This window comes from Phaseolus vulgaris, chromosome 1 (assembly GCF_000499845.2).
Source record: "Phaseolus vulgaris cultivar G19833 chromosome 1, P. vulgaris v2.0, whole genome shotgun sequence".
Lineage (NCBI taxonomy): Eukaryota > Viridiplantae > Streptophyta > Magnoliopsida > Fabales > Fabaceae > Phaseolus > Phaseolus vulgaris.
Window position 1 is genome coordinate 14,782,086 of NC_023759.2, and position 16,397 is coordinate 14,798,482.

The 16,397-nt window shown below is 34.4% G+C and overlaps 1 protein-coding gene across 8 annotated transcripts; it reads left to right on the top strand.

The window, feature by feature from the left end:
- Nucleotides 1-357: 357 nt before the first annotated feature.
- On the top strand, nt 358-14,837 carry LOC137813658 (uncharacterized). 8 transcript variants are annotated; one of them, XM_068616028.1, is made up of 9 exons: nt 358-712; nt 2,130-2,224; nt 3,636-3,768; nt 4,226-4,473; nt 6,893-7,012; nt 7,267-7,411; nt 8,848-8,987; nt 9,068-9,103; nt 13,554-14,837. In XM_068616028.1, exons 3-9 carry the CDS (start codon nt 3,693-3,695, stop codon nt 14,328-14,330), a joined length of 1,542 nt encoding a protein of 513 aa, XP_068472129.1. In that variant the 5' UTR covers nt 358-712; nt 2,130-2,224; nt 3,636-3,692; the 3' UTR covers nt 14,331-14,837. The 8 variants fall into 8 exon arrangements, with proteins under 8 accessions (XP_068472129.1, XP_068472125.1, XP_068472128.1 ...); XM_068616024.1 differs by having other exon boundaries at nt 376-712; nt 2,120-2,271; XM_068616027.1 differs by having other exon boundaries at nt 451-716; nt 2,120-2,271.
- Nucleotides 14,838-16,397: the final 1,560 nt, after the last annotated feature.

Consider the following 16,397-nt stretch of genomic DNA (forward strand, 5'->3'; position numbering starts at 1 on the left):
TAGCGGTTTAATTTCGGTTTTCAAAAATCAAAATTTTTGTTTGATCTATGAAAGTAATGATTTTTTTTTTTCATTTTCATTCTCTCTCACATATATATAAAAGTGGGATATAATATTAGCGGTTTGAAGTTTTTTTTTTAGTCAGTTTGTTTGAAGTTTTTTTTTTTAGTCAGTTTGTTTGAAGTTTTTTTGTAAAAGGATAAATAGGTAAAGTTTCAATTCACCATATGATGAAACGGGCAAAAGCTCAAGAAAAAGTAAGACTTAAAAAGCACAGCTTGCTGGTAGGGTTTTGTTCAAAATTACTTTTAAGACCAAAATATAGCTACATAAAGAACGCGAGGCCTTTACAGAAACGACGCCGTTGTATTGGATAATTTGATTAATTTTGCAGGAAGACAAGGGGTAATTCAGGGAACATAAAATTCACCCTCCCCAAATGTACCCCCTCTACAGACGAAGCTTTCGTTTGTTTCTTTCTTGTGTCACATTGTGTTGTGGGTGCTTTCGCTGCCGTATAAAAGTCACAACCGCACAATCCCAAACCGAAACCCGGAACTAAAACCTCGCTTTAGCTCACTGCAACTGAATATAGTTTCGTTAGCAAAATACACTTCTCTCTGTCACCAGAAAATCTAAGCGCCGTGCGAATCCTACTTCGTTGCTTTATTCTCTGATTCTCTTCAACCGCATTCTTCCTTCCTACTGCTTTGTATGTATGAGCCGCTTTTTGGAATCTGAATTCATTTTTCAGTTCTGATATTTTTTTAAAAATGTTTCCGCTCTTTCTTTGTTCGCTTTGTCTATTCTGGTATGCGGCAATTGATTGGGGTTTCTATCGATTAGGAATATGATGTGGGTTTTCTTTTAATATGTTTTTACATGTCTAATTTTTGTTTATTGATTGGTTAATCACTGGACAAAGGAGGATTGTTTTGCGTTTGTGTACCTTATTTTGGTTCGTGGAAAGATGTTTGTCGATGAATTCGTGTATGATGGAGGTATTGAACGGTTTGGTTGGAATTTGGAATATACAATCCTGTGGACCTTATATAAAACCTCTCAGAAAAGTTTTTGTTTGTCATATTCCTGTGTGGTTTTGGTTATTATATGTTTCATATTCAATTTGAGTCCTTGCCTTGTGGCCATATCTGTAACACTCTTACTTATCATAGGGTGTGACCCTAAACCCTAAGCACCGACGTGTGTGCTAATTTGGTCATATTTTTGTTTTGTGTGGCCTGAACCCTAAACACTCTTGCATTCGTGTGTCTACCTCTTTAAGTTCATGTGACTCTGTGTCATATTTTTTACATAATTGTTGTCATTAGTGAACTTTAAGTAGCCTGTAACGAAACTTAATGCGCTAAAGTGGATATTTAGGGTTATATCTGGACTGGTCAATCTTTTTGAATCTTAGTCCTAACTGTGTTTACTTGTGTGCTTTAAATCCATTTTTTTCCTTTCTGTGCTTTGGTGTCGTTAATGTTGCCAAGTGTGTGCATCCATGCTTGTGAGTTGATATCACCAATATTGGCAAGCATGTGTGTCTATTGCTTGTGTCTATGTGTGCTGGTGTTCTTTCCTTGTGTGCATGTTTTCTATGTGTGCATCGATGCTAGTGATTTAATTTCGTTAAGATTGGCAATCATGTGTGTTTCTGTGGTTACGTCTCCATATGTGCTGCTGTTCTGTCCTCTGTGTGCACGTACATCATTTACATCTGTACTTTATATTTATTTTTCTGTATCAGATTGTATATAAATGGCCATATCAGCTTTCATTTAATCAAGGCATAATTTAATGGCATCACATGCTTGTATTTTATTTTACATTGCAAGTTTATAATTAAAGCAAGTGCTAATCAGCCAACGGATTAGATATTAAATGGTTTGATCTTGTTAAGCATAGTTCATTTGTTTGTGTAGACTTATAGCCTTGGTTACCTAGATTTTCGTTTGTTTGCCTGGTCTTGTTGCTTTGGTTACCTAGACTTTTCTCTCCTATGTCTTTACATGCTTATTTGGTAGATTTCTATGTTCATTTTACTTTCACAACCAACTGTTTCTTTTGTTTTTGTGGTTTATTTTCAACTAAAAATTTCCTAATTTCACTTTAGTTTTGTCAAGGTTTTAAGTTAGGTCTGCAAACACAGTATAATGGTTTTGGAGATCTCTGCAACTGCATCACTACGGCAATTGTGGCCTCATCAATCACAATTTAGGTAATCATGACGCACCTGCACCTGAGATGGTAGCTGCAATTTCAAAGGTTGAGTTCTATACATGTAATATTTATTAATTTTGTAAGTGTTTATGTCTATCCATCTTTGAAAACATTACATGAATAAGGAAAATCTATTTGTTAATTTATTTGCACAATCCTAAAATTTAGTTTGGTTTGCCCAAGCTCATGTCACTTCTCATTTGTGTTCTTGGATGGTGCATTTGTCTATCGTAAATAAATCATTTACTATTTTAAGTTCTGAACTACTTATAAATGATTGCCTAATCTGTGCATTTGTACTTTTATTGGCACATGTTCAGAGAGGTATATGTAAATTTCAAAATAATGTCACATGTTGGTCTGTAGCTGCAATATCAGAAACCTAGAGTATGACAGTGAAAAAGATATTCCCATATTTTTTACATTTATAAATGATCTAAATTGGAGGTCCAGCTCAGAACAAGCATTTGGAATTCTTGGCTTTGGATGCGCATTAACTCTGCATATTGCTTAACAAATAGGGATCTGAGTAGTTCTTTCTAGTTTGCGGTGTGTTTTCATTTCAATATGTTGAGGAACATGTATTGAGACACAACCCTTGATTGAAGCATTAACATTCTGGCTAGCATTAATGTTGGTGTTTTCATTGTAGTGCTAAAATAGCAGAGCTTCTGTCGTCTTCAATAGGAATATGTGAAGGAATGGTTATTTAAGTGATTCTTGTGGTGGGGTTACTAGTTGCAGGACTGTCATTTATATTTTTGGTTATTGGAGCTTGTTACCATGGCTATGGTTAAAGCTGATGAATATATGTGCGCACATGTCTATAAGGCATTCTGGTTAAAACTGATGAATATATGTGCACATGTGTGTAGGCATTATGAATATTAATTTAAAATTAAAATCTGGAAAGGCATTGTATATACATGTAACATGAATACATCTTTGGATTCAAGATAAAATGTGAAAAATGAATGTGTATTTTGATATTAGCATTGTTCTAATGAATATATTAAAACGTACCACAAGCCTAACTAGCAACCTAGTATATTCCTCATGTGGCACTCACTCAGGAAAGATATCTATACACTTGTCAATCTGGAGTAATGTGAACCAGGCAACTATGGTCCATACACCATAGGCATTTGATGTGTATGCATATGATTATCATTTTAGAAAGATACATTTTGTTCGGAATTTGCGACTTTCAAGTACATATTTAGCTGGGGTACTTTATTATGAAGGGTTACTTCATCTAATTTTTTTAATATATGTGTTTTTTGCAACAGCTGATGCATGTACATGTTTATCAACATAAAAATCTATATCTTTTATATTGTATGTTATCTTTTTTTGCTGGCATTGGTTCTATTCTAATTTTGGTGTTTCTTTTGTTTTCTTATTTGAAGGTTTTTATCGAGGTTCACATTCTAGTTGATTAGTTGTCCCTGACTCTAATTGGAAAGATGGGTAGCACATTTAATCCACAAATTTTAGTGGAAAAACTAGCCAAGCTGAATGGTTCCCAAACGAGCATAGAGAGTATCCTTCTAGATCATTTTATGGTTTATAATGTATGTTTAATATTGTATTGTTTAATTAAGCAGTTGTCTGTTTCCAATTTTTGAGTTCGTTCTGCTTTTAGTGTCTAACATCACCTATTGCCAATAATTTGTGCTTTACTTTATTTGGAAGTTGGAACCTGATCCCTGAAATGTTGACTGGGGTGTAATACCCCTTTAACTGGTTTCTAAGCACCCGCACCCTCCTGTGTCCTTCTCAGTTTGTTGCAATGATTAAGCCCTCCCTTTTTAAATGCAGAACTGTATATGGGGTTCTATATTTACTAGTAAAGCAGCGTAACCATTATTTATTTCTTTATCATACTTTCACTCACACACTCTTACACTCACATTCATGCAATCTCTTTGTCTTCTTTTTTTATATTTGTTGCATAAATATATGCTGCTGCTTGGATATGATCCTTAACACGGTTAAGCTTTGTCACATTGGTGTATTTTTCATATGAACAAAGCCAAACAAGTTGTTGAAACATGGGATAGGCAATTTCATGGTTCTCCACGTGAGAAGAGATTGGCATTTCTGTATCTTGCAAATGATATTTTACAGAACAGCAGGCGAAAAGGATCTGAATTTGTAGGTGAATTCTGGAAGGTTCTTCCAGATGCTCTCCGAGATGTGATTCAAAATGGAGATGATTTTGCTAGGAATGCGGCACTTCGACTGGTACTTTAATTATTCATTCTTAGTTAAAATTGTGATACATGCATTTTGACTTTTTTCCCCACATAATACATATTAACTTAGAGTGTAGTATTTTTGTTAGTTGGAGTTTGAAAAAAGTTCTAGATCTTTTTGATTTAAAAGAAGGATGAATAAATTTGGTTATTGTTCATCCCAACATTTCTTACATGCCTACTCTATTATTGGGTGAATGCAATGTCTCAGTTCTAAGTTAATTAATATATTTTATTGTGTTCATAGATATGAATTGAATATCAAAGGGAAAAAAGAGGATGTATGTAAATGTTTAATATGATTATTTGATCTCTATCATTTTGTGTATAAACTATAAAGTTTAATGTTTGCTAACATATCGCACCATCCGGTTTTCACAGTTAGGTTTGGATCTTGTTGTGGTCAATTTCCCCTTCTAGCTCCTTCCTTCCCCCTCCCCCACCCTGGATTTGTAGCTGTTCAATAATAATATTTGAAGGTTTTAGATAGAAAAACAATGTGTTTTCATACACTCCACTGATGTGTGTGTCTGCGTATATAAATCTGAGTAATTGACATTACAATTTTGAGAAATAATAAATAAGGGCTACTGCCTATGACATACTAGGTATAATGAAGACAACTTTATAAAAGACTTGCAAGTTGATCACTGGAGTTGATAAATTCAGCGCTAATCTCCCTAGTAACTACTTTTGTATGAACCAATAATCAATGTTAATATGATTAGTTCTTTCATGAAACACTGGAATAGATGCAATGTGAAGGGTTGCCTAATTAACACTACAATATAACTCACCTGTTGGACTTCACAAAATTTAACTCTTGAAGTTGTTTGATCCACACAAGTTCAATGTAGTTAAAGACATAACTCACAGGCAACAATGATTTGTTTCTTTCTCCTCCAAGAAATAAGATTTTTACCAATGGATACACAATAGTAGAATATTTGTTTATAGAGAAACATGCCCATTCACCTTGACAATATCCCAAAACTTAACTATTTCCCTTATCCTTATATAATAACCCTTGTCTAGGAGATATTTTGATATACCTCAAAATGCATATAATAGCATTCCAATGATCAGTGTGAGGATCCAACATAAATTGGCTAACAACTCCAATGACGGTTGAAAGATTAGGTGTTGTGATTGCGAGGTAGATGAGTTTCCCTACCTATATCCTATATCTCTCAGGATATGAGAATGGTTCACCTTGATCAACTATTAACTTCTAACTTTGATCCACAGGACTCTCAATGGGCCTACATTCAGTCATGCCAGTTCCCTCCAAAATGTCGAAAGCATATTTTCTTTGAGATCACAATGCCTTCTTTTGGTTGATTCACCTCAATACCAATAAAATATTTTGAGCAACCAATATATCTGATTTGGAAGTGGTTGAATAAGTGCCTTCTCAATTGTGAAATTTTAATAACATCATTGCTTGTAATCATTGTCATCAACTAAGTAAACACATTGTTTGGGGGAAATATGAAGAAAGACATTTTGAATGTCAAGTTGATAGAGTGGCTAATGGCTAATGCTAGGCATATTAAGAAAAAGCTGAACAATGGTAATTTTGGATACTAGAGAGAAGGTATAACCATAATCAAGGCTGATACAGTTATAGAAATAGAAATAAGGAGCCTATCCTAGCGAGGTTACCGTGCCACAAATATCTATTCTCACATTTGAGATATTTAGTCCTTAGTGTGAAGGAATGTGTTGGAAATCCGACATTGATATATGACCAAATTATAGTATGTAAGTTGCTGAAAAAAATAAAGATTCTGATGACAGCAGCAACAACGGTTTCTGACAGTCAACACAGTAACTGGAGGGAGGACTGAGAGTGGGACTGTACCTGCTTTGATTCCAAGTTGAAGGTTTTAGACTGGAAAACAGCATGTGTTCATACACCCACTGGTGTATTTATTTATAAATATGAATAATTGATGGTATAACTCTAAATAAGCACTACTGCCTGTGGCATACTAGGTATAGCAAACCAGCTTTGTTAAAGCTATACAACAAGGTAATCATTATTCAACAACAACAATAATAAAACTTTTCTCTCTTATTCTACCTGGAGTGTGTATTCTGTGCTGCGACATTTATGGAATTTTTTTCTAATATTTGCTAAATGGACATGATATTTGATTCTGCTAAATTCATGGTTATTCTAAATGTGTTTTCCGATTCAACTTGGCATTTTATTATGGGCTGGTTCTAAGGTTCAGTCTTACTTTAATAACGCAATGCCATAAGTGATCAATAAGAAAATATGTAACTTGTAACTTGTTTTTTATCATGTTTTCTTGTAGATTAAATATTCATGATAACATAGATCATGTTAAACATAGGGTGAAATTTCTTCCCACTGTGACATGTTTTTCTACTTTATGCAGATTGTTATATGGGAAGAGAGGAAAGTCTTTGGTTCTCGTGGTCAAATTCTTAAGGAAGAATTTGTCGGTAGGAATGTGGAAAACACTACTCGAGATGTGAAGCCTACAAACATGAAACTGGTAATAATTTGTGTCTTGATGTAGATGATTTGAAGCACCTACTTTGTTAATATGCTTTGTGTTGAATGTAGCGGGCTTAACCCATAGTTTATATTATTTTGTTATTATGTTATTAATTTTGTTATTATTTTCATCTATAATAAACACCCCTATGTGTGTTTTACACAAGGGATATCAATCTTTTATTTATTTTCTTCATTCTTAATACTCTGCATGCTGATTGCATTCTTATGCTGTACTCTTATCCATTGCAGAGGCCATCTTCAGGGAATGCATTGGAGAAAATAGTTTCAGCTTTTCATGTTGTTTATGGAGGGCAAAAAGATGAAGACGCCATATTGAGCAAATGCAGTAATGCCATTAACTGTCTTGACAAAGCAGATAAAGAAATAGTTTCAGGTATGTCAATTTATCATTTACTTATAATTGTTTGCCTATTTAATTGACTTGAATAGTTAGTTTGTGATTCATGTATAAGTGATCCCACTTTGTTAGTGTATACACATGTTGTATCTCTCCACTATCAACAGTAATACAGCTGTGCTAAATAGTGCGACAGTTGTTTGGAAGAGTTTGTTGGTTACAACCAGTGTTATCAAAAATCCCCTATGGATGAAATTGGTGGCAGAGTTATAGCTTTCCACCACAATATGGCGGTGGCAATGCAGGTTTTTCATGGCTGGGCAATTGTGATGTCTTTGGGTTTTAGGGAATGGCGTTGTTGCCAAATGGTCTGCCAAACAAAGGCAGCAAGCACCCGTAGAATAAGCCAAGGGTCCGCATGACCCAACTTGAGGCAGTGAACCCTATTCTTCTCTTTTCTTCTTATTTTCCCAGTGGGGGTCCGCATATAACCCAGCCCAAACCAAAGATTACTACAGAATATTGACCTAGGCCACCCTACCCACAATGAACCAACAACCTCCTTTGTTATTGTGCAGTCCTGCTGCTGCTGCTGGCGCTGTCGCTGCCACTATGTCACTGCTTCTGCCTGTCACTGCCGCTGCTGACTGCAACTCCACCCACCCTACCCACATTGAACCAACAGTCTCCTTCATCACGTTTTGTTATTTTTAGTTTTGATTTGAAGTTGAAATTTCTGGTTTTTATTGTTATTTGAATTTCTAGACATGATATTATTATTAATTATGATTGTCTTTCTTTATTTTTGGATTACAATTATATATTCGGATTTATTTAAATTATCTATATGTATATGTTGTATTTTTTTATATTATATATTATATATATGTATGCGTTGTATTTTCTTGTATTATGCATGTACATATATTATATTTTTTTATATTATGTATATATTGTATTTTCTAATATTGTGTATATGTATATATAGTATTTTCTTTGTTTGCAATGCTTCTGCCACGGCTTCTAATATATTTTCATAAAAGATTTCTGGGTCCCTGATATTTCCGATATTCGATATCGATGATATTGGTTACAAGTGTAGGTGGATGCAGTTGTTACAGTAGCAACCATATCCTTTGTTATATTTGCCATAATACAATTGTAATCAGGACTAACTTTTATGTTTTATTTTGGTTCAATTGAATCCCAGACCTAACATTCATTTAAGGAACTATCATGAAATAATATAATAAATTAAAATGTAAAAAAATAAAAGATATATATATATATAGGCAAAATTGGGGATTTGACATTATGAATTTTCTAAAATCTGAGGGCTAAAATAGTGGAAAATAAATAAGGGTATCAAAATTGCAATTTAGCCCAGTATTTTTCATTTGAAGTGTTTAATTAAGTTGGAATGCATGTTGATTGCATCTTATTGTGTATCGTTTGCTATTCAATCGTCATAGGGCAATTTGGTGGATCCGCACTGGTGGATGAGCTCCAGGGGCATAATGCTGTACTGAAGGACTGCATTGAGCAGTTAACAGCCATAGAGTCATCTAGAACTAGTCTCGTGTCTCAGTTGAGAGAAGCTCTTGAAGATCAGGTTCATTTGAGACTTTTATCTTTACAAAATTGATGAAAGCAACTTAATAGTATATATTTCTGACATGCTTTTGTTTTCAGGAATTCAAGCTGGGTCAAGTCCGTAGCCAGATTCAGGTTTGGAACTTGTCCAAATTTAATGAGTAGTTATATAGTTTCGTTCTTTCTTTCTGGATAAGTTGGCAAAGATTGGCAAGTATTTTTTATGCAATCCAAGGTGGAATGAGTGAGTGAGGTGGCAGTGGAATGAGTGAGGTTTTGCACCGAGTTTGAGAGTGATTTAGGTGAGGTTTGAGAGTGATTTAGGTGCTAGGAAAAAGAAAGAGGTGAGGCCAACTTTCTAGGATCTTCACTAGGTCTTGGAGGCTCTCTAGCAAAGGGAGATTTGGGAGAGAATGAGCTTCAATTCTGAATACTTCATTCAATAATATGCAAATCTGAATACATTGTGTGTGTTTTAGCTGCTTATAGATGAAGAGGGTGGAGGTAGCTTGCTCCTTAAGCTACCATAACTCTAGTTAAGCAAACTTAATATGATGAACTTTAGTGGTTTAAGGAGGTGCCGTGTAGGTCCTCTTAAGATGCTCTAGAGACCCTTGCTTGTATAAGTGATGGTAGTGTCTTTGATTTATTTACAAAGTACTCTTAAAATTAGTTCAAAATACAAGTCCTAAATGTGACTATTCTACTTTTTATACAGACAATTCTTCTGTCTTTATTCTTATATATGGTGGCTTGGATGGTCCTCAATCAATTTTAGTAAATGATCTTGTCAAAAAATTGAATTACCATATATCTGAAAGACAGTGGTTACGAGCAACTTCTCTGTGAAGACATTGAATAAAAATATGGAAATGGAAAGAACTGTGTCCTTTCTTTTTGTTGGTTCTTTTTTTTTTAATCTCTTAAAAGATTCCTGTTTTTAATTGTTTTATCTACACCCTTCTATTTTATTCCATTGAAAAACCCAACTACCAATAGGTAATTTAGAACTTGGTTTCAGCAACCGATTATGTGGGAGTGTGATAGAACAGAGTTGAAATAGTGAAAACAAATGCAATGATATTAGATAGCAATAAGAAATTGGGCTCTCACATACAATGAGTTCCAGACCAATGCACCTCAGGAAGGGATATTTTCTCTCTATCCACTTGGGTCCTAACAGAAAAGATATTTGGTCAGCCCTCCCTTATTCTCTCCATCACTATATGGACATTTTTGAACTAACTGCCACCTAAGAAGCTGTCTCATCTCTCCCTTTTATTTCTTTTTTCCTACACTCAAACTCTCCAACAGGATGGGCTTGTCAGGCTTAAAGCCCACTACTAATACATCATTGACATCCTGCAGCACAAGGGTCCATATTCAGTATTCTATCATTACTCCCCCCTTTAATTAAAACATTGTCCTCAAGTCTATAATCTGGTATCTTCTGCTGACACTCCCTTGTATGTTGTCCATGTCTTCGAATTTATCCCTCCACAATAACTTCTTCTTCAGGAAATATGATTTCCTCAACCCCTCAAATCCAAAGGCAATTCAGGAGAAAACTAATAAATTCAAATTGCCTTTTTGAGCTGCAAAACATGAAATACAGGATGCACTCTATAAACAATTAACTTTTGGGCAACTTAAGTTTATAAGCCACTTCTGCCAACTTGTGAATAGTTTGATTAGGCCCAAAAAACAGAGGAGCCATTTTTTGATGAGCACAACTGAATTTTGTCTCTGGGCCAGAGTTTAAGGAAAACCCACTCACCTTCAACAATCCACTAGTAGCGACTGAATATTTTCTCCATTCCTTTCATTCCTTGCCAAAATAATTTACCAGCAAGTCTACAATGAGTGTGCAGGAAACCAGAATGACCCCCACTTGGTGGTGTGTGAAATTCCTCCAACAACTGAGGAGTTAGAGATCTAGATGATAAAACCAGCTTGTTCTTGTAAAACAACACCTCAACCCTTCAAGGACTACCTGGGCCTTCACTCTAATTGACTTCCAAGGAACCAGTAATCTCTTTTATGCTGGATCCTGCACTGCTTCCGCTTGAATATCACGACTCTGCTGCCAAATTGGATAAAAAAATAATGGTTTTCAATTCAGCCACCTTATTTTCCAAACCCACCTCAAAGTCAAACCCCAAGAGTTTAGCTGGCCATTCCTGCTGGTTTCCTGTAATAATTGTTTGCTCAATCAAGTTGATTGTAATAGACTTTGGATTTCCAACCCCCAACAAATAATGCCTTCAATGCTGAATTGATAATACAAATGCCATTAATTATCTTTGATAATAAGCCGACTTGAACAATTTAGCTCCTAAAAATGCTTTACTAAAGTAGGCTATAATACACTGCATCAAAACTGCCCCCACTCTCAGAAACATCACAATCTATTTGAAATGGAATTGAGAAGTTAGGAAGAGCCAAAATTGGGGATTTTGTGACTGCTTTCTTCAAAATCTCAAAAGCTGCAGCAGCCTCTGCATTCCATAGAAATTTGTCCTTCTTAGACAACTCTGTTAGTGGCTTAGCAATCTTGACGTAATTGGAAATGCACTTATGATAATAACCTGTTAACCCAAGGAATCTCTTAACTCCTTTTACATTCACCGAAACATGCCAAATAAATTAGGGTTGAAAAAAATGTTGCAGCTGACTTCCTTTTGCGGTGCCACACAACAAATCTAGTTGCAGTGAATTTCAACAGTTAGGGTTGCAATGCTTAAAAAATTTGAAATGGGCCAAGTAAGGCCCAAACTTATTTACTGACTAGGTTATCTGAAATTAGGGTTTCAATCTCTTAACTTCACTTTCATGCGCCACAAAACATAATCCATTCCATCTTATCTTTTGCGGCGAAAAATGAAAAAAATAAAAATGAAGTTACAGTAAACAACTGAACCCAAACCAAAATAAAAAAAAAAACTTAGGTTACCTACCAGCTGTGCAGAGCTGTTCTGTTTCAATAACCATTTTTATTTTTTTTTGGTCGGCCTGTTTAAATAACCATAGAATGCGTCTGTGGGCTCACTACGGAGCCGGAGTTGACCCCCTTCTCCAAGCGCAGTCCCTCCAATCTAAACTGCAGGGTATCCTTTTTTGTTTTCCCATTTTGTTTTCATTGCCACCCTTCCAGTTTCTTTTCTGTTTCCTCTTTTGTTCTGCAGTGCCACCCTCCACCTTCTTTATTCTTTTCTACTTTGACTTGTTTTTAGAGCTGTCTAAATAGACTGGTTCGAGACAAATGAACCAGGTTAGACCAAAATGAACGTGGCTTTAATTGAAGCGGACTATTCTTGGCTCTCCTAATTTATCTCATGGCCTGAATAGGCTTAGACTGGGCTGACCCGTAGGCTTGTCGGTTGACTCGTCTTAGAAAATAATAATTGTATTTTAACAAAATAAAAGTAATATATATATATGTATGTATTACAATTTATATATATGTATCAAATCGTTGTATATAAAATTAAAATGAATTTCATCAATGACTAAAATTTAAAAAAAAAATATTTTATTTTTAATTTTTTATTTAAAGTTATTATTTTTTATTTTTCAAGTGGAGCCAAATGGTTCATTGGCTTGACATAGGCTGGGTGTAGTCAACAGCACTAATTTATTTGTTGGCATATTAGATGAGACTATTTGACATCTCTAGTTATTATTGTTAACCGAATGGTTGGTTGTCTTTAATTATTTTGCCTTACAATTATATATCTGCATTTTTAATTATCTTTGTATATGTATTGTATCTTTTTTTTCCTGAGATGTTTCCACCATAACCTATTATGGTTAATGATATATTTTTTGTAAAGGAGTTTTGGACTTCTAATATTCATTAATATGATGTTGTCAATAACATTGTATTAGAAAGTGAATTTTAAGTCTAATTCAATCTCACAAAAGTGACTTGTTATGTAATATAATTTGGCTTTATCTTTATTCGATGAGGGATATTCAACACACCTACTCACAATGATAATTAGACATCTTGAGCATGAGACTAGATATTTGTGGGTGGTTCAACAACAATCTTGATAGCGGGTGGCACAGTTAGCTCAAACAAACCTTGCTAGGCTATGTTCTGATACCATATTAGGAAGTGAATTTTAAGTCTAACATGGTCTCACAAAACTGACTTATTAGATGAGGTTTGCATCCACTTATTTACTCTAATTTGGGTGGGATCTCCAACAGATTGATACAAAAACTAGTTTATCACTTCTTTTGCTGGAATTCACATTTTTTATTAGAAAGGGGGTTAGGGTGGTGGGAACAATCAAACGGTTTATTACTTGGTCTTGTGTAGACTTTCACTTTGGTACCATGTTATGAACTAACAAAAGGCTAAGTTTTTTAAATGATGATTCATATGTAATTTTGACCTTAATAAAAAGTAATGTTACAATTGTATTTATATTTAGGATGGATAGTATTGTTTTTAAAGTTGAATGGCTTTTATTATAATGTTTTTTATCTGAACTTTTAGTCATGTATGTATTATGTATTGACATGTTACTAATGTAAGCCTGGTTCCCCTTATATATGTGATACTTGTACATTTTAGGCTGCAAATGTACGGTCAGATCGGGCGTCCAACAACTGCCAACAGTTACTTAATGGCAACAACATTCAGTCAATAGCTGAGCAGAGCTCAAAGGAAATTCAAACCTCCATGTCATCTGCAAGTTTTAGTATTTCTCGTGAAAGGGAGCAATCTGCTCCATTAATGTACACACCACAAGTGTCATTTTCTCAGAAATCTGGACAGGTTGAGGAAGATCCACGCAAATCTGCAGCTGCTGCAGTAGCAGCAAAACTTACTGCTTCAACATCCTCCGCGCAGATGCTATCATATGTGCTGTCCTCCCTAGCATCAGAAGGTGTCATAGGCAATCAGTCTTCAGCTGATTATCACTCAGAGAAGAGGACCAAGCTCGAGAATGACCAACCATCTTTTATGCCATCTCAGAATCCTCAACAACCACTTCCTCCCTTCTCTCTACCTGAGTCTATTCAACACAATGCTCCTACAACCAACCAGCAATCTACTCCCAATGAACCACCACCTCCACCCTCATCGTCACCTCCCCCATTGCCACCACCACCACCTCCAATATCACAGTACCCTGTGCCGCAGTTCATGCAGACTGCTGGATCCATTAGTAGTATGGCATACAGCTATGGCATGACACAACAGCCGTCAATTGCAGCCTATCCCGGTGTTGGTGCTTCCACTTTTACCCCTCCTCCAATGGGTACATATCAGGGTTTTCAGGGTTCAGATGGAAATTACTATAACCAGCCCTCATCAATGCCTATGGCCCCAATATCTCGACAATAAGATTCCCAGTTCTAGATGTTCTGGAGGTAGGGTTGCTTAGAAAAGCCTTCATACCTCCACCCTTAACCTTGCTATGGGAATCTGATTCTTCCCACAGTCAGATGTGCAGATAGTAAATGCTCTGTAACTTAGTTGTTGGGTTGGTACTAATTTCCTGAAGTTAAAATATTTTGTTGTGGTACGCCGAGGATAACGGTTTTGTACTTTTATTGAGTAGGGTTTTGTTTTTTGTATAACAGCATTTTTATTGCCTTATGGCTTTTTATTAGATGTGTGGTTTTGGAGGGTTGTAGGCATGTGGTTACTAGTGAATCCGTTAGTGTTGTAGTTCGACATGAGTCATAGTCAGCTGGCATATCTTCTTAACATCTAAATCTCCGCTGATGGGGCTGTTATATGTACAGACCTTGTGTTTGTATTTTATGGATTTATAACACTGCACTCAGAGCCCGGCTAATTCTAAACCTTTTTATTTATTTATCATATACATGACAACATTTCTTTAAATATGCTTATGATATAAGTTTTGCAACAGATTCTTTTATTCTCAAAAGTGTATGGTGGTTTCGAACTACCAATTAGAAAATTCCTTGAAAGTAGTTTCTTTTTCATATCCATTTTTGTATTAAAATTTAATCTGGTAGTTTAAATTGTTTTTTTAAAGATAAACAATAATTTGTGTGATTTATAAGATGAATGAGAAAATAGAAGTTATTATTAGAAATTATAATTTAATTTATTTAAATTCATTTTCTTGACCAAATGCATATTATAAACTTTAGATTAAGTTGAGTTTAGTAGACAGGAAAATCTCGTCTATAAGATAAAAGCTTCATTTGTTTTTTTTCCTCACACAAAAAAAGTGTTCCTTTACATAATTTCTGGCATATTATTAGCGGTGAAAACAAACTACTATCAAAACTTTACTTGCTATGCGAGTTATAAGAGACTTGAGGCTAATTAAGTCTCCATTATGTAAACTCTTAACAAGGTTTTAATTTTGAATTGACAGTTTATTTTATTAGAAAAATAGACTACATAATAATAACTAGACTCTAAACTTAACTTGTGGTATTGTGAGAATTATTTATGAAACAAATTTTTATACCCCAAAAAAGTTAATCACAGATTTTTGTCAAGGAATTATCCTCGATGTATGAGCCTAGAGTGATTAACCATTATGCTAAATGAGTTATTCAAAGAGGCACTGTATAAATAGTTTATTCGCGCTATGCTCTAGTGTGTGATATTGGGATTAAAGAGTTAGTCACCTAATGCTTTTTTAAGAACACAAGAACTTATATTTTTGCTCGTGTTTCCGCATCAATTTGCAGCAGAGTTTATAACGTTATCAACGCATATATTGCAAAAACATTTAAATTTAAATTTTATAATTAATTTATTTTATTATTTAACTACATATAGAATGTTAAATGTTAATATTGATACATTTTATGAAAGCTGCGTATTGATTCGAATACTTTATAATCTTTAAGTTATTTTCTTTTATAATTATTTTTCTCACATTTCAAATATTGAAAAAAATTATATTCAAATTTAAATAAACACTTTGATCAAAACCTGTTTATCGAGTAAATGCAAAAAATAAACGTGTTTCTCACCCATTCCTATAAGAGTTTTAACAATCAATTTTTAACATTTTTATTACTGGTTAAAATTAAAAAATTATGAGTAATTTTTCGCTTTTTGGATTTTATGATTATAGGTTTGTTAAAAAAGAAATGACAACCACAACGTTGAGATTTTCAAAATAATTTAATCAATAATAAACAACGTGTAAGCATTTCTTTTATGATGTAACAAAGAAATTTCTCTTATGGTGCGTACGAAGAAAAAAAGTAGGAATACAAATTTTGTGAGCATGTACGAGATATTAGGTATTACTGAATAATATGAAGATTTTGTGCATGTACGTGATCTTTAAATTAAGCCTATTTTATAATACAATTGTTGTTAATGTCTATTGCTCTTCAATAATTGCGTATTTGGTCGTGTTTTTTTTATTCCAGTTCTTTAAACTCTTCTACTGCTTTAAATTTTAACCCT